This window comes from Oncorhynchus tshawytscha, linkage group LG01, assembly GCF_018296145.1.
Source record: "Oncorhynchus tshawytscha isolate Ot180627B linkage group LG01, Otsh_v2.0, whole genome shotgun sequence".
NCBI lineage: Eukaryota > Metazoa > Chordata > Actinopteri > Salmoniformes > Salmonidae > Oncorhynchus > Oncorhynchus tshawytscha.
In genome coordinates this window covers 82,645,648-82,669,578 of record NC_056429.1, presented here as the reverse complement: position 1 = coordinate 82,669,578, position 23,931 = coordinate 82,645,648, and the positions used below count along the sequence as shown (strand labels likewise).

General features: G+C 43.0%; 1 protein-coding gene across 7 annotated transcripts in view; it reads left to right on the top strand.

Moving 5' to 3' along the window:
- The window catches only part of rrbp1a (ribosome binding protein 1a), a 51,728-nt gene extending 35,169 nt beyond the window's left edge, over window positions 1–16,559 (top strand). For 2 of the 7 annotated variants that reach the window (XM_042326606.1, XM_042326599.1), the window contains exons 10-27: window positions 564–681; window positions 2,785–2,966; window positions 3,386–3,511; window positions 4,088–4,125; window positions 4,257–4,338; window positions 4,443–4,480; window positions 4,697–4,769; window positions 4,992–5,032; window positions 5,248–5,395; window positions 7,336–7,425; window positions 7,922–8,014; window positions 8,550–8,621; window positions 8,737–8,817; window positions 9,603–9,695; window positions 14,034–14,081; window positions 14,265–14,363; window positions 15,207–15,353; window positions 15,690–16,559. In XM_042326606.1, the coding sequence (XP_042182540.1) occupies window positions 564–681; window positions 2,785–2,966; window positions 3,386–3,511; window positions 4,088–4,125; window positions 4,257–4,338; window positions 4,443–4,480; window positions 4,697–4,769; window positions 4,992–5,032; window positions 5,248–5,395; window positions 7,336–7,425; window positions 7,922–8,014; window positions 8,550–8,621; window positions 8,737–8,817; window positions 9,603–9,695; window positions 14,034–14,081; window positions 14,265–14,363; window positions 15,207–15,353; window positions 15,690–15,722 (1,602 nt within the window). In that variant the 3' untranslated portion in view covers window positions 15,723–16,559. Of the gene's footprint in view, window positions 1–563; window positions 682–2,784; window positions 2,967–3,309; window positions 3,345–3,385; window positions 3,512–4,087; window positions 4,126–4,256; window positions 4,339–4,442; window positions 4,481–4,696; window positions 4,770–4,991; window positions 5,033–5,247; window positions 5,396–7,335; window positions 7,426–7,921; window positions 8,015–8,549; window positions 8,622–8,736; window positions 8,850–9,602; window positions 9,696–14,033; window positions 14,082–14,264; window positions 14,364–15,206; window positions 15,354–15,689 lie in introns of those variants that run through there. The other 5 variants (XM_042326609.1, XM_042326607.1, XM_042326617.1 and 2 more) reach the window with 5 other exon arrangements.
- The last annotated feature ends 7,372 nt before the right edge of the window (window positions 16,560–23,931 follow it).

Genomic DNA, 23,931 nt, shown 5'->3' with positions numbered 1-23,931 from the left:
ACACCAGCTGTGTTTAGTCCATTCGGTAAATCCTAATTGTGTGTGTGTGTGTGTGTGTGTGTGTGTGTGTGTGTGTGTGTGTGTGTGTACTATTATGGGGTCAGTGAGTCAATGTTTTACTTCCTGGCAGTCAAGAGTTCATGTTAATTAATCATTTAATTATCATGTCCTTCTGGACCAGTTACGAGGTTTATCAACAGAATGTTACATGCATATTAGTGAATATACACATGTCACTATCATTAGCCCTCCAGATTTTAGTCTTTCTCTTTCGCTCTCTCTCACACACACACCAGTTGTATACCTATTACTAAGTCTCTGTAGCTGGATAATAATGTAGTAGATATGTTTTGTATTTAGCCTCTGCTGCCCTCTGGTGGTTAGTAACATACAATGGGCCCCCACCCTTCATCCTCAGGCCAGACCCTGGGAATAATATCATACTGTTATAATCATAGAAATACAATCTCATTCTAGTTGTGGTCATATCTTATCCTGAGCATGCTGTCACTATACTTACTGTAGTATTACAGAATATTAAAATATGTCTTACTCTACCTCAGGCCAGCCGTGTAGAGAGTGAGCAGGTGCTGCAGAGGAGGTTGGAGGAGGTTAGTGAAGAGTTGAGGAGTTCACAGAGCACCCTGGAGAAAGCCCAGCAGGACGCTACCTCCCTCTCAGGTAAGACATTCACGTTTCGGCCATGTTTGTTCGAATTCCAGTGGGCTAACCGAGTATGAAGCGAAAATGCTCAATTGAAGTCAATGTCAAACTTTCCTCAAATTCGACCATTAAATTGAACCGTCAGATTAAATAAACCGACCAAAAGAAGAAATCGGAATAGCTATAGTCACGTTATTTGACTGCCTACCTTAACCAATTGTATTTTATTCTTCAAAATTGCAGTGAATAAGATCTATTGATTGAACAGCATTAATCAAATTTGATTTGTCATATGCGCCAAATACAACCTTACCGTGAAATGCTTACTTACAAGCCCTTAACCAACAATGCAGTTCAAGAAATAGTTACGAAATAAACTAAAGTGATTTATTATATATATTTTTTATATATACTAATCTTAAAGTAGCACAAGAAAATTACATAACAATAACGAGGCTATATACAGGGGGTACCGGTACATAGTCAATGTGCGGGGCCACAGGTTAGTATAGGTCATTTGTAAATCGACTATGCATAGATAATAAACAGCGTGTAGCAGCAGTGTAAAAACAAAGGGGAGCGTCAGTCAATGTAAATTGTCCGGGTGGCCATTTGTTTAATTGTTCAGGAGTCTTATGGCTTGGGGGTAGAAGCTGTTAAGGAGCCTTTTGGTCCTAGACTTGATGCTCGGGTACCGCTTGCCATGCGGTAGCAGAGAGAACAGTCTATAACTTGGGCGACTGGAGTCTTTGACAATTTTTGGGGGCCTTCCTCTGACACTGCCTAGTGCATATAGGTCCTGGATGTCAGGAAGCTTGGCCCCAGTGATGTACTGGACCATATGCACTACCATCTGTAACGCCTTACGGTCAGATGCCGAGCAGTTGCCATACCAGGCGGTGACACAACCGGTCAGGATGCTCTCAATGGTGCAGCTGTAGAAGTTTTTGAGGATCTGGGGCCCAGGCAGATGTGTTGTTGCCTACCCTCTCCACCTGGGGTCTGTCCGTCGGGTAGTCCAGGATCCAGTTGCAGAGGGAGGTATTTAGTCCCAGGGTCCTTAGCTTAGTGATGAGCTTTGTGGGCACTATGGTGTTGAACGCTGAGCTGTAGTCAATGAACAGCATTTTCACATACAGTGGGGCAAAAAAGTATTTAGTCAGCCACCAATTGTGCAGGTTCTCCCACTTAAAAAGATGAGAGAGGCCTGTAATTTTCATCATAGGTACACTTCAACTATGACAGACAAAATGAGAAAAAAAATCCAGAAAATCACATTGTAGGATTTTTAATGAATTTATTTGCAAATTATGGTGGAAAATAAGTATTTGGTCACCTACAAACAAGCAATATTTCTGCCTCTCACAGACCTGTAACTTCTTCTTTAAGAGGCTCCTCTGTCCTCCACTCGTTACCTGTATTAATGGCACCTGTTTGAACTTGTTATCAGTTCCCGAATGCACTCATGACTGACTATGAGCACCATTAATACAAATAACGAGTGGAGGACAGAGGAGCCTCTTAAAGAAGTTACAATGTGATTTTCTGGATTTTTTTTTCTAATTTTGTCTGTCATAGTTGAAGTGTACCTATGATGAAAATTACAGGCCTCTCTCATCTTTTTAAGTGGGAGAACTTGCACAATTGGTGGCTGACTAAATACTTTTTGCCCCACTGTAGGTGTTCCTTTTGTCTAGGTGGGAAAGGGCAGTGTGGAGTGCGATTTGAGATTGTGTCATCTGTGGATCTTGTGTTTCCGGCATGATGGTGTTGACGTGAGCCTTTCATGGCTACCGACGTGAGTGCTACGGGGCCGTAATTAGGCAGGTTACCATCGCTTTCTTGGGCACAGGGACTATGGTGGTCTGTTTGAAACATGTAGGTATTACAGACTCGGTCAGGGAGAGGTTGAAAATGTCAGTGAAGACACTTGCTAGTTGGTCTGCGCTTGCTTTGAGTACACATCCTGGTAATCCGTCTGGCCCCGCAGCTTTGTGAATGTTGACCTGTTTAACGGTCTGGCTCACATCGGCTACAGAGAGCGTGATCACAGTCGTCCAGAACAGCTGATGCTCTATAAATATATAGTTTGTAGTGAGTTTTGTCTGCCATCCCCCCCAGACATCCAGGTCCATCTGGGCAGGATAGAGGCTGATCTGAAAGAGCGTAGTGCCCAGGTGGAGGCCCTAACAGCCCAGCTGGAGCAGACCGAGCTGGAGAAGGGACAACTGGAGGATCAGGTAGAATCCATCAACGTACTGCTGGAGGCCAGCCACAACAGAGACGTGGACGAGGACACGGAGGTGAGTTGTCAGATTAGGGTTAGGGTAAGCGCCTAGACTGCTCCCAACCAGCACTTGCACACTCTGCGTGAGCCAGTGCTTACTAGTGCCAGAGAGGTTGTTAACTGAGAGACTCAAAATGCGATGACTTTCTGTAAACACTCATGATAAAGATTCAGAGCAATGTCAATGGCAAATTTGTTCACAAAGTATTTGCAGGAGGTAATCACAAATTGAGTGTCTGTTTCCAACCTCTGGTGCTAATGAGCAATGGCTTGTCCAGAGATTATGTGGTGGTGAAAACCATGCTATCAACGTTTTTTTGGGGTCCACTTCTGAATTCATGTTTATTTATGTTTTACAGGGTAACTCCACTGAGTTGGAACAGCTAAAGAGCAGGTATGGTTTTGATAATCTGTCCCTCATAATTCTCTTTATAGATGTGGAGTTGGTCTTTTCTCAACAACACCAATCATTTATCTTCCAGTCTTCAGGACAGAGACAGTCAGTTGGCATCACTCCAACAGGAGCTGAAGCAGCTCCAAGAAATGAAACAGGAGGCTTCTGTAAGTAGTCTCTATTCTGTTTTCATTGTGCTAGCTAGTTGGATGGCCATGGCTAACTGAATCCATTATTTCTCTATTGATTTCCTCTCTAGGTTTTTTCCTAGGTTCCTGCCTTTCTAGGGAGTTTTTCCAAGACACCATGCTTCTACATCCTGCATTGCTTGCTGTTTGGGGTTTTAGGCTGGGTTTCTGTACAGGGCTTTATAAATACATTTATTTTATTGATTTCCGAGCTGAATCGGTTAGTTCTCTATTGATTTCCGAGCTGAATCAGTTAGTTCTCTATTGATTTCCGAGCTGAATCGGTTAGTTCTCTTGATTTCCGAGCTAAATCAGTTAGTTCTCTCTTGATTTCCGAGCTGAATCAGTTAGTTCTCTCTTGATTTCCGAGCTGAATCAGTTAGTTCTCTCTTGATTTCCGAGCTGAATCAGTTATTTATGTTTACTGAATGTATTTGGACATTTCTAGGCAGAATTGTATCCATTGGGAGGAGACATTTGGTTTCCAAAGTGGGGTATTGAGAACCATAATGTTGTCTTTTTATCTTTCATTATCTTCTTACTCTGTCCCGGCAGGCAGTTGCTACAGCTGAGACCGAGCGCCCACCTAACAGGTCTGTCTGGAGCAAGTCCACTGCTATTTCAGTTTAAATCACCCATTTGAAGCTGAAACTATGTCACCAACTTTGTTAAATTCTGCTATTATGTACCTGAACATCCTCATATGCATCTCTCTTCATTTCAGTAAGGAAACAAGCCTGGTGACATCACTTCAGGAAGAACTGAAGCAGCTTAAAGAAGAGATGGAGCAACTTAAAAACTCTCCCGTAAGTTTCTTTGAACTAAAAGCGGTACATTTCTATATTTACACGACAGCTTTTCCATTATGAATATTGACATGGTTTCTCAAAGTTGACTGCTTTTTTGTCAGGCTGATGTCACTGGAGAGACGGAACAGCTACTCAACAGGTGAGTTATGGTTTTATTGAAACCTAGTTTCAGAAGAATATACTTACTAGAAGGGACAGAACATTGTCTTGACTGGGACTGTTAGTTCTAGTAATTATAGTTATATGCCTTGTGCTTACTTGGATCAACAACAAACAAAAAAGAGATGTTTCAATACAACTTCATTACAACACACCATTGCCTAATGCTGGTTAACAATGTGGTCCTTCATTCCAGAATGAAGGAGAGAACGAGCCAGGAAGTGAAGCAACTCAAAGAAACATCAGAGCAGGCCCAGAGCAGCACTGCTGTAAGTGTGCCATTCCTCTCCTACAGTTAACTTAGTCTGGTCCCAGGCCCATTTGTGCTGTTTCACCAATCTCCTATGGTCGTTTGGCATGATAACAACCATAGGAATTGGCAAGACCGCACAAACAGATCTGGGACCAGGCTATAGTTGCCCTTCTTGTGTATCAACTTGATCTGTACAACTGTAGGATATAGTTATCTGAATTCCTGCTTTATGTTTCAGCAGTCCGACAACACCGCAGAACTGGTGGTGCTACAAACCAGGTACAAAAAGCATTGTTCCTTACCAAACCCATTAATTTTAACTTGGTTTTTCCCTTGTGGAATATCAAATCAAACTGTATTTAAAGTGTCTTTAAAATCGCAACACATTTTACAGTAAAACAATACAAATGTTGATTAAAAGCTATATGGAATATTTGCTTTTGGCTCTTCTATATAAAAATGATACTAAAGTAAACTGTGTTTCTGGCCATCTGGTTGTTTATTAGTCTGGCAGAGAGGGACGCTATGATGGCATCACTACAGGTGGAGCTAAGGGAAGCCAGGGACCAATCGCAGAAGGTACAGGAGACCCTCGCTCAGGTCCAGCAGAGCCAGGAATCAGAGCCTAGCACAGAGCTGCCGGTAAGACATGATGTACAAATCTGACTGAGCCATGATCATAACTTGATTGGTTTGGTCTGGTCTGACAGAAGTCATGGGGCCCGTTTATGAAACGTTTAGATAGAAATAGGCTTTGTCAAACAAATGTGCCTCTCTGACATGTAGGATAAGGAATCACGTCTGCTCTATTCACAGCAGTTCTATATGCAATGTATGACAAAGATTGGCTATCGAACATATCCCTGGTTATGTAGTCTGTATATTATGTACACTGTATATAATGCTTCATATACAGTACCAGTCCAAAGTTTGGACAAACCTACTCATTCAAGGGGTTTTCTTTATTTTTACTATTTTCTACATTGTACGATAATAGTGAAGACATCAAAACTATGAAATAACACATATGGAATCATGTAGTAACCAAGAAAGTGTTAAATAAATCAAAATATATTTGAGTTTTGAGATTCTTCAAAGTAGCCACCCTTTGCCTTGATGACAGCTTTGCACACTCTTGGTATTCTCTCAACCAGCTTCACCTGGAATGCTTTTCCAACATTCTTGAAGGAGTTCCCACATATGCTGAGCACTTGTTGGCTGCTTTTCCTTCATTCTGCGGTCCAACTCATCCCAAACCATCTCAATTGGGTTGTTGGGTGATTGTGGAGGCCAGGTCATCTGATGCAGCACTCCATCCCTTTCCTTCTTGGTCAAATAGCCCTTACACAGCCTGGATGTGTGTTGGGTCATTGTCCTGTTGAAAAACAAATGATAGTCCCACTAAGCGCATACGCCATCCACATTGGATGGCGTATCGCTGCAGAATGCTGTGGTAGCAATGCTGGTTAAGTGTGCCTTAAATTCTAAATGCATCAGACTATCACCAGCAAAGCACCATCACACCACCACCTCTATTCTTCACGGTGGGAACCACACATGTGGAGATCATCCGTTCACCTACTCTGCATCTCACAAAGACACGGAAGTTGGAACCAAAAATCGCAAATTTGGACTCATCAGATCTAATGTCACCGGTCTAATGTCCATTGCTCATGTTTCTTGGCCCAAAGCAAGTCTCTTATTGGTGTCCTTTAGTAGTGGTTTCTTTGCAGCAAATCGACCACGCAGGCCTAATTCACGCAGTCTCCTCTGAACAGTTGATGTTGAGATGTGTCTGTTACTTGAACTCTGAAGCATTTTTTGGGCTGCAATTTCTGAGGCTGTTTGCTCTAATGAACTTATCCTCTACAGCAGAGGTAACTCTGGGTCTTCCTTTCCTGTGGTAGTCCTCATGAGAGCCAGTTTCATCATAGTGCTTTGATGGTTTTTGCACTGCACTTGAAGAAAGTTCTTGACATTTTCCGAATTGACTGACCTTCATGTCTTAAAGTAAAGATGGACTGTCATTTCTCTTGTTCTTGCCATAATATGGACTTGTTTTGTTTTTTTACCAATAGGGCTGTCTTCTGTATACCACCCCTACTGTGTCACAAACAAAACTGATTGGCACAAACGCATTCAATTACACAAATGAACTTTTAACAAGGCACACCTGTTAATTTAAATACATTCCAGGTGACTACCTCATGAAGCTGGTTGAGATAATGCCAAGAGTGTACAAAGCTGTCATCAAGGCAACGGATGGCTACTTTTAAGAATTTCCAATATAAAATATATTTTGATTTGTTTCACACTTTTTTGGTTACCACATTATTCCATATGTGTTATTTGATAGTTTTGATGTCTTCACTATTATTCTACAATGTAGAAAATAGTTGTAAAAAATAAAGCAAAAACCTGGAATGAGTAGGTGTGTCCAAACTTTGACTGGTACTGTATATCATTTGTCTGCTTTTACCTGTAAGCCAGAGCACCACAGAAAAATATCACATTTGTAGAAAATGTAATGGACATGAATGTTTTCTCATTTGTTCTGACTGACTGTGGTGTTTTGATTCCAGGAGCTGTTGGAGAAACTTAAGGAAGCAGAGGACAGCCACGGGACACTGCAGGCAGAGTGTGACCAGTACAGAACAGTCCTGGCTGAAACAGTGAGTACCTACAACAACCCAACATGCCCAGTTGGTTTACACATCGGCATATCTAGATCCCTCAAATTAAAATCTGGCTCTTGAAACCAGTTCCACTGCTTTTTTCATTATTCCCTCTAATTAGGGACTGATTTAGACTTGGGACATCAGGTGGGTACAATTTAATTCTGGTAGAACAGAAAACCAGCAGTATTTTGGACCTCGTAGTGTAAGATTTGAATACCCCTGCTCTAGATACACTTAAAAATGGGCCTACAACATAAGATAATTACATGTTTGTGTGAGTGAGAGACGGGTGTAAATGGGGGATAGATCTACTGAATTTATCACCCAAAACCTACATCTATAAAGATGTGAAATTTGACCTCAAGCAAAACCTTCTCTTGCATAAAAATACAAGTGTGGGCGAGAGAGCGAGTTGTGGTCTACAAGATTTCATCCTGCAAAATTTCAAATACAGAAATGCTCACACAATCATGTGTCTGTCTCTCCACAGGAAGGAATGCTGAAGTGCCTTCAGAAGAGTGTAGAGGAGGAGGAGCTGGTGTGGAAATCCAAGATTGCTGACTCTGAGGACCAGTTGAAGAAGGTGAAGAAGCAGTGTTTTCTCTCCTCTCCAACTGTAATATTGTGTCCTCTCTCGTGCTCTTTGTGTGGCCCTGCAGTGTATTAGTGGGCGTGGCCAATGTTGCAGTCTCCGACCCAACATTTTAAAGGCCCTTTTCTTGGCCAAGAGACAATGTTTCTGTTTGAATGCAAATTTCCTGAAATTCTTCACATTTTGCCATAGCATAAGAACACAGCATAAGCAATCTGAGTGACTCAAACATTATGACACAATCAATGGGGGCCCCATGCCAGGACATATTTGGGATTTTAGATTCTCTCTGACTGTCTAGTTTTCATTGGTGATTGTCAAAGATGATCTAATTTAAAAAATATATAGCTCTATATACCAAAACCAGATAAATATATTCTCTACATAGTCATTTAAGTTTACACTGAAAACATTTACATCCCGAAAATGACCACAAATGTATTTTTAAAAAGCACCCCGCCACTGCTCAATGATTATTGGGGAAACACTGCCATGTTCTAAACCACACCCTCTCTACTCACACTAGGCCCTGGAACAAGTGCACACTCTGAAGGAGACTGCAGAGAGCTTGAAGGCAGAGAACCAAAGCATAGAAGAGGTATAAATATCAGGCTGATTTCAACTACAGTCCAGTAGGTGTGTAGTGCTGGACTGGTACTGTCTGTACTAAATTGTACTTAAGTAATGGACTCCTTACCCTCCTCTCCCTCCAGCTGAAGGAGCAGTTGATGCTGTTGGAAGCCCAGTTGGAGAAACAGTCCGAGACCGCCCCAACAGAGGAGGAAATGGCACCGGTACACATCTACATCCATACAGTACACCATAGGTACACTAGCTATACACATCTACACCCATACAGTACACCATAGGTACACTAGCTATACACATCTACACCCATACAGTACACCATAGGTACACTAGCTATACACATCTACATCCATACAGTACACCATAGGTACACTAGCTATACACATCTACATCCATACAGTACACCATAGGTACACTAGCTATACACATCTACACCCATACAGTACACCATAGGTACACTAGCTATACACATCTACGTCCATACAGTACACCATAGGTACACTAGCTATACACATCTACACCCATACAGTACACCATAGGTACACTAGCTATACACATCTACACCCATACATTACACCATAGGTACACTAGCTATACACATCTACACCCATACAGTACACCATAGGTACACTAGCTATACAAATCTACACCCATACAGTACACCATAGGTACACTAGCTATACACATCTACACCCATACAGTACACCATAGGTACACTAGCTATACACATCTACACCCATACAGTACACCATAGGTACACTAGCTATACACATCTACACCCATACAGTACACCAGGTTTTGGGACTAGAGAAAATAGGGAATGGGAATCAATCCCCACAAGGTTAGTTAAACAAGACTATGTGTGTGCTTGCCCCTGTCTCCTGTGGTCCTGACAGGAAATGCAGTGGGCTGCCTGTTGAGGTCTACTTAGTATGTATCACAATTCTCCCCCTCCCCTCTTGTCCCTAACCCTTGGAGCTTCCTTTTCCAGGTCAGAGGTCAGCTGAGCGAGGCGATGATGTGTGCTCAGAGCCAGGAGGTAGTCCCTGAAACCAGGGCACAGAACAGCCAATCAGAGCCTGAGGTCAGAGTGCACCGGAGGTTATCGGTCATAGGGCACCCTTCACTGCATGTCTGTTCTACTGGGGGGGGTACTAGACTTTCTGGAAACTGGTCACTGGACAGCCATGGTTACCACAACCAGGGAATAGAGAGATATACAAATACTACTGGCTGACGTCATGACCATAGACAGCAGCCAGAGGTTTTAAAATGTTCTAGTAATGGCAGCCATCTTGGCATGTCATAAATAGGGACTAACTCATAAATAAATTGACTCGATTTTATTTCTATGGACTATATTCTAAATGAGTATCTCTCCTGCTGTTAAACCATGTATCTGTGGAGTTGGGATCCATTTGATCACAGTAGAAAAGTCCCCTGTTCTCTTACTGACACATTTTGATTGATAAAAACATTACAACAATACAAGAAACAGAAGGGTAATCTGGTCGTCAAGATAGTCAACACACACTAACTCCAGACTGTGTTTGTCTAGTCTGTCCAGTCTTCTCCATACACAGCTAACTCTAACCATGGTGTGTGTTTAACCAGCCCGTGTGTGTTGACTACCAGCTGTAGCTAACTCTAACCATGGTGTGTGTTGACTACCAGCTGTAGCTAACTCTAACCATGGTGTGTGTTGACTACCAGCTGTAGCTAACTCTAACCATGGTGTGTGTTGACTAACTCTAACCATGGTGTGTGTTGACTACCAGCTGCAGCTAACTCTAACCATGGTGTGTGTTTAACCAGCCCGTGTGTGTTGACTACCAGCTGTAGCTAACTCTAACCATGGTGTGTGTTGACTACCAGCTGCAGCTAACTCTAACCATGGTGTGTGTTGACTACCAGCTGCAGCTAACTCTAACCATGGTGTGTGTGACTACCAGCTGCAGCTAACTCTAACCATGGTGTGTGTTGACTACCAGCTGTAGCTAACTCTAACCATGGTGTGTGTGACTACCAGCTGCAGCTAACTCTAACCATGGTGTGTGTGACTACCAGCTGCAGCTAACTCTAACCATGGTGTGTGTTGACTACCAGCTGCAGCTAACTCTAACCATGGTGTGTGTTTAACCAGCCCGTGTGTGACTACCAGCTGTAGCTAACTCTAACCATGGTGTGTGTTGACTACCAGCTGCAGCTAACTCTAACCATGGTGTGTGTTGACTAAGCTGCATGGGTGTGTGTTGACTACCAGCTGCAGCTAACTCTAACCATGGTGTGTGTTTAACCAGCCCGTGTGTGTGACTACCAGCTGTAGCTAACTCTAACCATGGTGTGTGTTGACTACCAGCTGCAGCTAACTCTAACCATGGTGTGTGTTTAACCAGACTACCAGCTGCAGCTAACTCCAACCATGGTGTGTGTTGACTACCAGCTGCAGCTAACTCTAACCATGGTGTGTGTTGACTACCAGCTGTAGCTAACTCTAACCATGGTGTGTGTTGACTACCAGCTGCAGCTAACTCTAACCATGGTGTGTGTTGACTACCAGCTGCAGCTAACTCTAACCATGGTGTGTGTGACTACCAGCTGCAGCTAACCATCTAACCATGGTGTGTGTTGACTACCAGCTGTAGCTAACTCTAACCATGGTGTGTGTTGACTACCAGCTGCAGCTAACTCTAACCATGGTGTGTGTTGACTACCAGCTGCAGCTAACTCTAACCATGGTGTGTGTTGACTACCAGCTGTGCTAACTCTAACCATGGTGTAGTGTTTAACCATGGTGTGTGTTGACTACCAGCTGCAGCTAACTCTAACCATGGTGTGTGTTTAACCAGCCTAACGGTGTGTGTTGACTACCAGCTGTAGCTAACTCTAACCATGGTGTGTGTTGACTACCAGCTGCAGCTAACTCTAACCATGGTGTGTGTTTAACCAACCATGGTGTGTGTTGACTACCAGCTGCAGCTAACTCTAACCATGGTGTGTGTTGACTACCAGCTGCAGCTAACTCTAACCATGGTGTGTGTTGACTACCAGCTGTAGCTAACTCTAACCATGGTGTGTGTTGACTACCAGCTGCAGCTAACTCTAACCATGGTGTGTGTTTAACCAGCCCGTGTGTGTTGACTACCAGCTGTAGCTAACTCTAACCATGGTGTGTGTTGACTACCAGCTGCAGCTAACTCTAACCATGGTGTGTGTTGACTACCAGCTGTAGCTAACTCTAACCATGGTGTGTGTTGACTACCAGCTGCAGCTAACTCTAACCATGGTGTGTGTTGACTACCAGCTGCAGCTAACTCTAACCATGGTGTGTGTTGACTACCAGCTGTAGCTAACTCTAACCATGGTGTGTGTTGACTACCAGCTGCAGCTAACTCTAACCATGGTGTGTGTTGACTACCAGCTGTAGCTAACTCTAACCATGGTGTGTGTTGACTACCAGCTGCAGCTAACTCTAACCATGGTGTGTGTTGACTACCAGCTGCAGCTAACTCTAACCATGGTGTGTGTTTAACCAGCCCGTGTGTGTTGACTACCAGCTGTAGCTAACTCTAACCATGGTGTGTGTTGACTACCAGCTGCAGCTAACTCTAACCATGGTGTGTGTTTAAAGCTGCAGCCTCTAACCATGGTGTGTGTTGACTACCAGCTGCAGCTAACTCTAACCATGGTGTGTGTTGACTACCAGCTGCAGCTAACTCTAACCATGGTGTGTGTTGACTACCAGCTGCAGCTAACTCTAACCATGGTGTGTGTTGACTACCAGCTGCAGCTAACTCTAACCATGGTGTGTGTTTAACCATGGTGTGTGTGTGACTACCAGCTGCAGCTAACTCTAACCATGGTGTGTGTTGACTACCAGCTGCAGCTAACTCTAACCATGGTGTGTGTTGACTACCAGCTGCAGCTAACTCTAACCATGGTGTGTGTTGACTACCAGCTGCAGCTAACTCTAACCATGGTGTGTGTTGACTACCAGCTGCAGCTAACTCTAACCATGGTGTGTGTTTAACCAGCTGTGTGTTGACCAGCTGCAGCTAACTCTAACCATGGTGTGTGTTGACTACCAGCTGCAGCTAACTCTAACCATGGTGTGTGTTGACTACCAGCTGCAGCTAACTCTAACCATGGTGTGTGTTTAACCAGCCAGTGTGTGTTGACTACCAGCTGCAGCTAACTCTAACCATGGTGTGTGTTGACTACCAGCTGCAGCTAACTCTAACCATGGTGTGTGTTGACTACCAGCTGCAGCTAACTCTAACCATGGTGTGTGTTTAAGCTGCAGCCTCTAACCATGGTGTGTGTTGACTACCAGCTGCAGCTAACTCTAACCATGGTGTGTGTTGACTACCAGCTGCAGCTAACTCTAACCATGGTGTGTGTTGACTACCAGCTGCAGCTAACTCTAACCATGGTGTGTGTTGACTACCAGCTGCAGCTAACTCTAACCATGGTGTGTGTTTAACCAGCCAGTGTGTGTTGACTACCAGCTGCAGCTAACTCTAACCATGGTGTGTGTTGACTACCAGCTGCAGCTAACTCTAACCATGGTGTGTGTTGACTACCAGCTGCAGCTAACTCTAACCATGGTGTGTGTTTAACCAGCTGTAGCAACTCTAACCATGGTGTGTGTTGACTACCAGCTGCAGCTAACTCTAACCATGGTGTGTGTTGACTACCAGCTGCAGCTAACTCTAACCATGGTGTGTGTTGACTACCAGCTGTAGCTAACTCTAACCATGGTGTGTGTTGACTACCAGCTGCAGCTAACTCTAACCATGGTGTGTGTTGACTACCAGCTGCAGCTAACTCTAACCATGGTGTGTGTTGACTACCAGCTGCAGCTAACTCTAACCATGGTGTGTGTTGACTACCAGCTGCAGCTAACTCTAACCATGGTGTGTGTTGACTACCAGCTGCAGCTAACTCTAACCATGGTGTGTGTTTAACCAGCCAGTGTGTGTTGACTACCAGCTGCAGCTAACTCTAACCATGGTGTGTGTTGACTACAAGCTGCAGCTAACTCTAACCATGGTGTGTGTTGACTACCAGCTGCAGCTAACTCTAACCATGGTGTGTGTTGACTACCAGCTGCAGCTAACTCTAACCATGGCTTCTAATCACTCTCATCTTAGCATGATCACTCACTCATTGGGTTCAGTTTCCCACTGATTTTAGATTTTTCACTGAAGGAACCACACTTTGTTTTGGACATGACGCTGCGTCTTGCCTGGTGTGGAGTGAAGTGGGCACTAACATGACACAGGGTGGTGTGGGGGTGTGCAAGTCACAACATTTTATAGTGCTTTTACATGCTTTTATCTATTTTTGTCTGTAGCAAGGTGGAACACACAACATCTCTAGTGTCCGTACAGATATTCATCTTATACTATATTTTCTGCAGCTCAAGGTCCAGTCCCAGTTGAATCAGACCACAGAGGAGTTTGAACAGGTACTAAACTCTCCCACCCCTCACTTACATACCAACCGGAAGAGGGTAGCTCTTGTTAGCAAGTTTGACATTGGCTAACAACAAAATTGCTTAGTTAGACACAGCGATTTGTCGGCTCGACTGTATGTTTGACTGTTTCTTGTTTCTCTGACTGACTGTTTTGTCTTGATTCCGCACCCCCAGGCTCAGAAGACGGTTGCAGAGCTCCAGGCTCAGCTGGACCTGCTGAAAGAGTCAGGAGACTCCCCACAGGCTGACACAGAGGACGTAGCCCAGCTAAAGGTACCCATATAGCGCTGAACATGACCCTTGGCTTTGTTCATCAGGACACAATGCTGTAGAACTTTCAGATAGTCATTTGTTATGTAGAACAAACATGCCTCTCTGACATGTAGAATAAAAATAGTAATCATGTTGGCTCTATTCATTACATTTCTAACCCTAACCCTGCAACATTGGACAACGTTTGCCTGCTAAATGTGGACCAGGGCCAGTATTCATCAAGCATCTCTGAATAGGAGTTCTGATCTAGGATTTATAAATCTCTCTGGGGTGAGGACTCTAGTGCCCAAATGCCTGTTTTAGCATGGGCACTGCCATTGAGGACTTTTACAATTTTAAAGTAGTCAACTGGGAGGGACTTATTATTGGTCAAGGAAGGATCACATGATTCCATCCAGGTCATCAGGAGGAATCAGCCAATGAATCATACTCTTGAGCTAACATTCCATAACTATAGGTGGCAATAAATCACCAACCTTGGCTTTATACCTGTTCAAACAACACACTCCAGGTGGCAGTATGCTCCATTAAAGTTAGTTTACCAGCTCATAGAAGTAGTAGAAGAACAAATTGGCGAATTCAAAATGGAGCCTGAATAGCGCTACCCATGCTGTCACAGATGCTATAATGGGATATACAGTAGCCTATTCAATGCTGCGATCGTTATACATCTCTATGGGTCACCCCTGTCCATTCACTATAGTCTAAAAGGAAAAACTGATCCTAGATCAGCACTACTACTCTGAGACGCTTTATGAATACATGTCCTGGTCAGAACTGAAGCCGATGGAGGTTGTGTGAGGTCCGAAGGATCACCTTCTGTCCCTCTTCTTTTCTCCTCAGGAGCGCCTGCAGAAAGAGAGAAAACTAATTAAAGATCTTGGCCAAGCAGCCACCAAACTCCAGCAGCTCTTAAAGTCCACTCAGGAGCAGCTTGCCAAAGAGAGGAACAAACACCGCACACTACAGGACCACTCGGATGAGACCAAGGTGGCTATGACAATCTATTACTCATTTATTATGCTACGGTTGTGGGTTCAATTCCCACAGGGATCACATACCCAAACTAAAAATGTATGCACTCACTGTACTGACAGTTGTTTTGCATATCTGCGTCTGCTTAGTGGAATACAGAGTAAAATATTTATAATTATTATTATTGCACACTTAGGCTGAATGACTACAGTAATACTGTTTTGAACTGCTGCATGGGTGTGGTTATGTCTTTTCTATATTTTTTTGTAATGTCCATCAATGATTGTTTTGATTCATGTATTTATTGTTTGGGTGTGGTTGTAAATGTGTATTTTTGTGTCTGACTTTCAGAGTACAGTGCTGAAGGAAGGAACATCTGTTTAAGAGACTGAAGACAAGACATTAAAACATTCCAAAAAGGCCTTCATATGATTACTATTACCATAGTTATGCATTCCAAAACCATTCTTATTTCTTTGTACTGTAGTAGTTGATTTCTGCAACTCCTGTAAGAATCAAAGGACCAGTTTCCCAGACACAGATGCATGGTCAATGGAGAATCTCCATATAAAATAACATTTTAGTCCAGGACTAGGTTTAATCTGTGTCTGTGAAACCGGACCAAAATGTTTAGCTATTGCTATGAACATTTCATTGTATGATCTATGATGAGGAAAAAAAGACTATGCTGCAAACAAAACTTTGTTGAAGAAAAAGCTCCATTCCATCAATGACTCTGGCTATGTCAGAAGTTATACCTAATACTAGCTTTGGTCCAGGGCATTGGACCAGAGTTAACCTATTACCTACTCTGCCTTATATTCACAGTGACCCCCCCCAACCAGAGTCCAGTGTTAAAAGGGAAAACAATTGTGCGTTAACGCGTACATCGACCTGTGCAATTACTTTGTCTGTTTCCAAAATGGCACCCTATTCCCTATATAGCACACTACCTTTGACCAGGGCCCTCGACGAAACGCAATGGGCCCTTGGTCAAAAGAAGTGAACTATATAGGGAATAAATATGGTGCCACTTTCGGACACACCTTATGTGTGTCTTTTCTAAGAGGTTGGTTGAATGGTGGGTAGATTTTATGGTACACACAATGGATGGGTGAATGCAATACAGTGAGTGCCTCCTTCAGTACTGTGTGCGCAGTAGCTGGCTGCCAACACACATGAATGACTTTGATAAAGAATAAACTACAATGTAGCTATGTGTAATGACTCAGTCCTGCTTGAACCTGTTGTTGTTGACATTTAAACAAAGGATTGATGAAAGAAACCTTGTGGCTGTTCCAGAAAGCATGATTGTTACATTAGCCAGCTAATATTGATAAACATCCAGCTAATTTGGATAAACTGCCACATAACGGCCACACAATCAGAGGCTATGCTACAGGACTTCTTTGCTAGCACTGACAGGTATATGTTCCGGTACTCCGCCGATAGTATCGATGAGCTAACCACCTCCATCACAGGCTTCATTATGAAATGCATCACCTTAAAAGATGAGAGGCGTTGTCCCCACTGAATGCTTGTAGGATTTTTAATGCTTATGCTTCCTCGATCAAAAGCCCGGGATCACAAGGTTTTCACACACTGTTGCTGGTATTTTGGCCCATTCCTCCATGCAGATCTCCTCTAGAGCAGTGATGTTTTGGGGCTGTTGCTGGGCAACACAGACTTTCAACTCCCTCCAAAGATTTTCTATGGGGTTGAGATCTGGAGACTGGCTAGGCCACTCCAGGACCTTGAAATGCTTCTTACGAAGCCACTCCTTCGTTGCCTGGGCGGTGTGTTTGGGATCATTGTCATGCTGAAAGACCCAGCCACGTTTCATCTTCAATGCCCTTGCTGATGGAAGGAGGTTTTCACTCAAAATCTCACGATACATGGCCCCATTCATTCTTTCCTTTACACGGATCAGTCGTCCTGGTCCCTTTGCAGAAAAAATGGCTACACGGACCATCTACATTGACTTTTCACTCACACACACACATGCTCACACGGACTCTCCAACACACACACACTCAATTTGCTCACATTCTGAGCATAACACGCACACACATTCATCATACTGTATATGCTTCTGGTACTCTGTTTTATAATATATCCTGATGCCTAGTCACCTTACCCCTATACATATCTACCCCTACCACTCCTTTATCCTTGCACATTGTAAATATATTGGCACTGACCCTGTATATAGCTACTGACCCTGGATATAGCTACTGACCCTGGATATAGCTACCGACCCTGGAACTGACCTTGTATATAGCTACTGACCCTGGAACTGACCCTGTATATAGCTACTGACCCTGGAACTGACCCTGTATATAGCTACTGACCCTGGAACTGACCTTGTATACAGTTACTGACTCTGGAACTGACCCTGTATATAGTTACTGACTCTGGAACTGACCCTGTATATACAGTGGGGAGAACAAGTATTTGATACACTGCTGATTTTGCAGGTTTTCCTACTTACAAAGCATGTAGAGGTCTGTAATTTTTATCATAGGTACACTTCAACTGTGAGAGACGGAATCTAAAACAAAAATCCAGAAAATCACATTGTATGATTTTTAAGTCATTCATTTGCATTTTATTGCATGACATAAGTATTTGATACTTATGCCAGCAGCATACCACCCTGCATACCACTGCTGGCTTGCTTCTGAAGCTAAGCAGGGTTGGTCCTGGTCAGTTCCTGGATGGTAGACCAGATGCTGCTGGAAGTGGTGTTGGAGGGCCAGTAGGAGGCACTCTTTCCTCAGGTCTAAAAAATATCCCAATGCCCCAGGGCAGTGATTGGGGACACTACCCTGTGTAGGGTGCTGTCTTTCGGATGGGACGTTAAATGGGTGTCCTGACTCTCTGAGGTCATTAAAGATCCCATGGCACTTATCGTAAGAGTAGGGGTGTTAACCCCGGTGTCCTGGCTAAATTCCCAATCTGGCACTCAAACCATCATGGTCACCTAATAATCCCCAGTTTACAATTGGCTCATTAATCCCCCTCCTCTCCCCTGTAACTATTCCCCAGGTCGTTGCTGCAAATGAGAATGTGTTCTCAGTCAACTTACCTGGTAAACTAACGGATAAATAAAATAAAACATCAGAAAAGCAGAACTTAATATTTGGTACAGAAATCTTTGTCTGCAATTACAGAGATCATACGTTTCCTGTAGTTCTTGACCAGGTTTGCACACACTGCAGCAGGGATTTTGGTCCATACAGATCATCTCCAGATCCTTCAGGTTTCGGGGCTGTTGCTGGGCAATACGGACTTTCAGCTCCCTGCAAAGATTTTCTACTGGGTTCAGGCCTGGAGATTGGCTAGGCCACTCCAGGACCTTGAGATGCTTCTTACGGAGCCACTCCTTAGTTGCCCTGGCTGTGTGTTTCGGATCGTTGTCATGCTGGAAGACCCAGCCACGACCCATCTTAAATGCTCTTACTGAGGGAAGGAGGTTGTTGGCCAAGATCTCGGGATACATGGCCCCATCCATCCTCCCCTCAATACGGTGCAGTCGTCCACCAAAGAATGATGTTTCCACCTCCATGCTTCACGGTTGGGATTGTGTTCTTGGGGTTGGACTCATCCTTCTTCCTCCAAACACAGCGAGTGGAGTTTAGACCAAAAAGCTCTATTTTTGTCTCATCAGACCACATGACCTTCTCCCATTCCTCCTCTGGATCATCCAGATGGTCATTGGCAAACTTCAGACGGGCCTGGACATACGCTGGCTTGAGCAGGGGGACCTTGCGTGCGCTGCAGGATTTTAATCAATGAGGGCGTAGTGTGTTACTAATGGTTTTCTTTGAGACTGCGGTCCCAGCTCTCTTCAGGTCATTGACCAGGTCCTGCCGTGTAGTTCTGGGCTGATCACTCACCTTCCTCATGATCATTGATGCCCCACGAGGTGAGATCTTGCATGAAGCCCCAGACCGAGGGTGATTGACCGTCATCTTGAACTTCTTCCATTTTCGAATAATTGCGCCAACAGTTGTTGCCTTCTCACCAAGCTGCTTGCCTATTGTCCTGTAGCCCATCCCAGCCTTGTGCAGGTCTACAATTTTATCCCTGATATCCTTACACCCTCTCTGGTCTTGGCCATTGTGGAGAGTTTGGAGTCTGTTTGATTGAGTGTGTGGACAGGTGTCTTTTATACAGGTAACAAGTTCAAACAGGTGCAGTTAATACAGGTAATGAGTGGAGAACAGGAGGGCTTCTTTTAAAAAAACGAACAGGTCTGTGAGAGCCGGAATTCTTACTGGTTGGTAGGTGATCAAATACTTTTGTCATGCAATAAAATGCAAATTAATTACTTAAAAATCATACAATGTGATTTTCTGGATTTTTGTTTTAGATTTATTTTTTATTTTTTTAGATTCCGTCTCTCATAGTTGAAGTGTACCTATGATTACAGACCACTACATGCTTTGTAAGTAGGAAACACTGCCGATTTTGCAGGTTATCAAATACTTGTTCTCCCCACTGTAGCTACTGACTTTCTACTTTACTTTATGTTGTAAATATTTTTACTACTGATCTTGATTACTGCACTGGTTTCATTGTACTTGTGCACATAACAATAAAACTTGAGACTTATCTCTCAAAGTCCTTCTGACTTCAGGGTCTGAAATGGCTCTTTGATGTTGAATGCACAGTGCCTCAATAATGAAGGGGGCTGTGCTTTTTTTACTAGTTGGCTCTCATCCGTGTCTTTCACAGTCGAACACCCACACACAGCCCCCAAGCCCCGCCCCCTTCCATTACAACAGTTGGATTTTGCATATATTGTTCGTCTTTGTTCAAATAGCATTTTAAAGGGATTTTTAATCAGTTCTTTTGTTGTTTGTATCAAACTACTGAGTGTACCTTAACAGGTTTCTTTATTTGGATTATACCTACAGTTTGGCTGGATTGTACTTGAATTTAGAATAATAATGTGATTTGGGAGAAAATATAAATTTATGTGTATATTATTGTAAGTTTACTTAAATTAGGATAAAATACAAATGTATAGATCGACTTTGAATGATGATGTAAATATGTCAGAAAAAATACATACACTCCGACACACTGACTTCACGCACAGACTTTTGACCTTAGTAAGAAAGACATCAGGGAGGGCCAAGATGGCGTTGCTTTGAGAGGGAGTGTTTTCTCGCCTGTCAAAGCAACATTGAGGGTTAGGCGGCCCATCATAGAGCGGGCCACCGAAGTAACATCAAAGAGGATCGATAATTTGTCAGAAACTGTCAGTCAGCTTCACAAAATTGTGAGCGAGAACAAGGAAAAGATAACATTTCTAGAGAGCCTTTCTAATCGACCTGGCCCGGGTATCCTGGAAGGATATTGACCTCATCCCGTCAGTAGAGGATGCCTGGTTGCTCATTAAAAGTGCTTTCCTCGCCATCTTAAATAAGCATGTTTAGTTAAAAAAATGTAGAACTAAGAAAAGATATAGCCCTAAAGTGGTGATCCTTAACTGACCTAAAACGGAATTTTTTACAAGGATTAAATGTCAGGAATTGTGAAAAACTGAGTTGAAATGTATTTGGCTAAGGTGTAAACTGTAAATAACACTTAAGATCAACTGGTTGAAAAGATGTTTGATCAATACTGATTCAATATGGTATTTCATTCCAAATAATGTGTTTAATAAATTGTGAGGTAATTATATTCCTGAAAGATTACCCAGTAAATTGGCTAGGTTTCACCAACAACCTTTAATGGCCTGTAAAATATGTTTACTACACAATTTTTCCCAACATAAAGCTATTTTGTGGAATAATTCAGACATAACTGTAAGGAATAAGTCATTGTTCTACCCCAGCTGGCATGAGAGGAATATTGACTTTGTTCTTGATGTTTTCAACAACAGGGGTAATATTCTTACATATGAACAATTTGTAACATTGAAAGAGTTTCCAATACCTTTCAGAGAGTTTATTTCTGTGATCAAAGCCGTTCCCAGTGGTCTAACTACACTAATGAAAACTCATCTTAGCTTTGGTAATGATCACAAAGTTTATCCAGAACTCAGTTTGGAAGGCGTGGGCTTACTTGAGAAATCTTGCCGTAATAAATATAAGACAAATTCTCCATTTACAAGACCAACTTACATCAAGAGGAAACATTTTCTGGAACATGCTTATTCCTGACATTGTCTGGAAAAATGCATGGTTAAGGCCTTACAAATATTATATACCAAACAAATTTAAGGAAGTTCACTTAAACATTTTACATAAGAAACATCCATATAATTCTATGTTGTCCAACTTTGTGGCTATTGATGATATCTGCGTTTTTTGTGAAAAAGGTGAGAATCTGTCTCACTTGTTCTTTGAATGTAAATTTCTGTCAGAATTTTGGGAAAACCATGCAGAATACTTATTTACCATTATGAACACTCCCCGTGTTTTTGACATGAAGGATATAATATGTTACTATTACAATGATAACAAGACCATTGAAATAATTGTGATTTTTTAAAATTCTTGTTGCCAAATACTTTATACACAAACAAAAATTACAAAATTCGATACCAAAACTACACATTTTTGATAGTTAAATTCAATCTTCTTAGAACATTATCCCTAGTGAATAACAAGAATAACATTTCCTGAATCATTATAATGATATTTTTTCAGAGTGATTACAATTGCACTAGAATTGTTTTTTTATTTTGATTATTTCATTGATATTATTGTATGTTTTAGTATTTTCTTGTTAATACCTGCATTCTATTTTGTATGATGTAGCAATGTAAGTTGTTGATGTATTATAAATAAAAAAAGAAGGGAAAAAAAGAAAGCCATCACCATCTGTGCCCATTCAACATAGCCTAAATTAAAGTTTTTATTCCTTTTAAACAAAATAACTTTTTGGGGTTCTCATATGTTTACAATGATGTTTTGATTCTTGCTTGAGCATTCGCTAAAATTATATTTTGTTTTGATCTTTGCATAATAACTATTTTGGATGCAGCAGTTAGCTAGAATAGCTGTAGCTGTAGCAAAAGCTAGCCAAATAGCCATTTTACTGGTTGAAGTGTTTTTTTAAGTACACTGCTCAAAAAAATAAAGGGAACACTAAAATAACACATCCTAGATCTGAATTAATGAAATATTCTTATTAAATACTTTTTTCTTTACATTGTTGAATGTGCTGACAAGAAAATCACACAAAAATTATCAATGGAGGTCTGGATTTGGAGTGACACTCAAAATTAAAGTGGAAAGCCACACTACAGGCTGATCCAACTTTGATGTAATGTCCTTAAAACAAGTCAAAATGAGGCTCAGTAGTGTGTGTGGCCTCCACGTGCCTGTATGACCTCCCTACAACGCCTGGGCATGCTCCTGATGAGGTGGCGGATGGTCTCCTGAGGGATCTCCTCCCAGACCTGGACTAAAGCATCCGCCAACTCCTGGACAGTATATGGTGCAACGTGGCGTTGGTGGATGGAGCGAGACATGACGTCCCATATGTGCTCAATTGGATTCAGGTCTGGGTAACGGGCGGGCCACCCCATAGCATCAATGCCTTCCTCTTGCAGGAACTGCTGACACACTCCAGCCACATGAGGTCTAGCATTGTCTTGCATTAGGAGGAACCCAGGGCCAACCGCACCAGCATATGGTCTCACAAGGGGTCTGAGGATCTCATCTCGGTACCTAATGGCAGTCAGGCTACCTCTGGCGAGCACATGGAGGGTTGTGCGGCCCCCCCAAAAAATGCCACCCCACACCATGACTGACCCACCACCAAACCGGTCATGCTGGAGGATGTTGCAGGCAGCAGAACGTTCTCCACGGCGTCTCCAGACTCTGTCACATCTGTCACGTGCTCAGTGTGAACCTGCTTTCATTTGTGAAGAGCACAGGGCGCCAGTGGCGAATTTGCCAATCTTGGTGTTCTCTGGCAAATGCCAAACGTCCTGCACGGTGTTGGGCTGTAAGCACAACCCCCACCTGTGGACGTCGGGCCCTCATACCACCCTCATGGTGTCTGTTTCTGACCGTTTGAGCAGACACATGCACATTTGTGCCTGCTGGAGGTCATTTTGCAGGGCTCTGACAGTGCTCCTCCTGCTCCTCCTTGCACAAAGGCGGAGGTAGCGGTCCTGCTGCTGGGTTGTTGTCCTCCTACGGCCTCCTCCACGTCTCCTGATGTACTAGCCTGTCTCCTGGTAGCGCCTCCATGTTCTGGACACTATGCTGACAGACACAGCAAACCTTCTTGCCACAACTCGCATTGATGTGCCATCCTGGATGAGCTGCACTACCTGAGCCACTTGTGTGGGTTGTAGACTCCGTCTCATGCTACCACTAGAGTGAAAGCACTGCCAGCATTCAAAAGTGACCAAAACATCAGCCAGGAAGCATAGGAACTGAGAAGTGGTCTGTGGTTACCACCTGCAGAACCACTTTTATTGGGGGTGTCTTGCTAATTGCCTATAATTTCCACCTGTTGTCTATTCCATTTGCACAACAGCATGTGAAATTTATTGTCACTCAGTTTGCTTCCTAAGTGGACAGTTTGATTTCACAGAAGTGTGATTGACTTGGAGTTACAT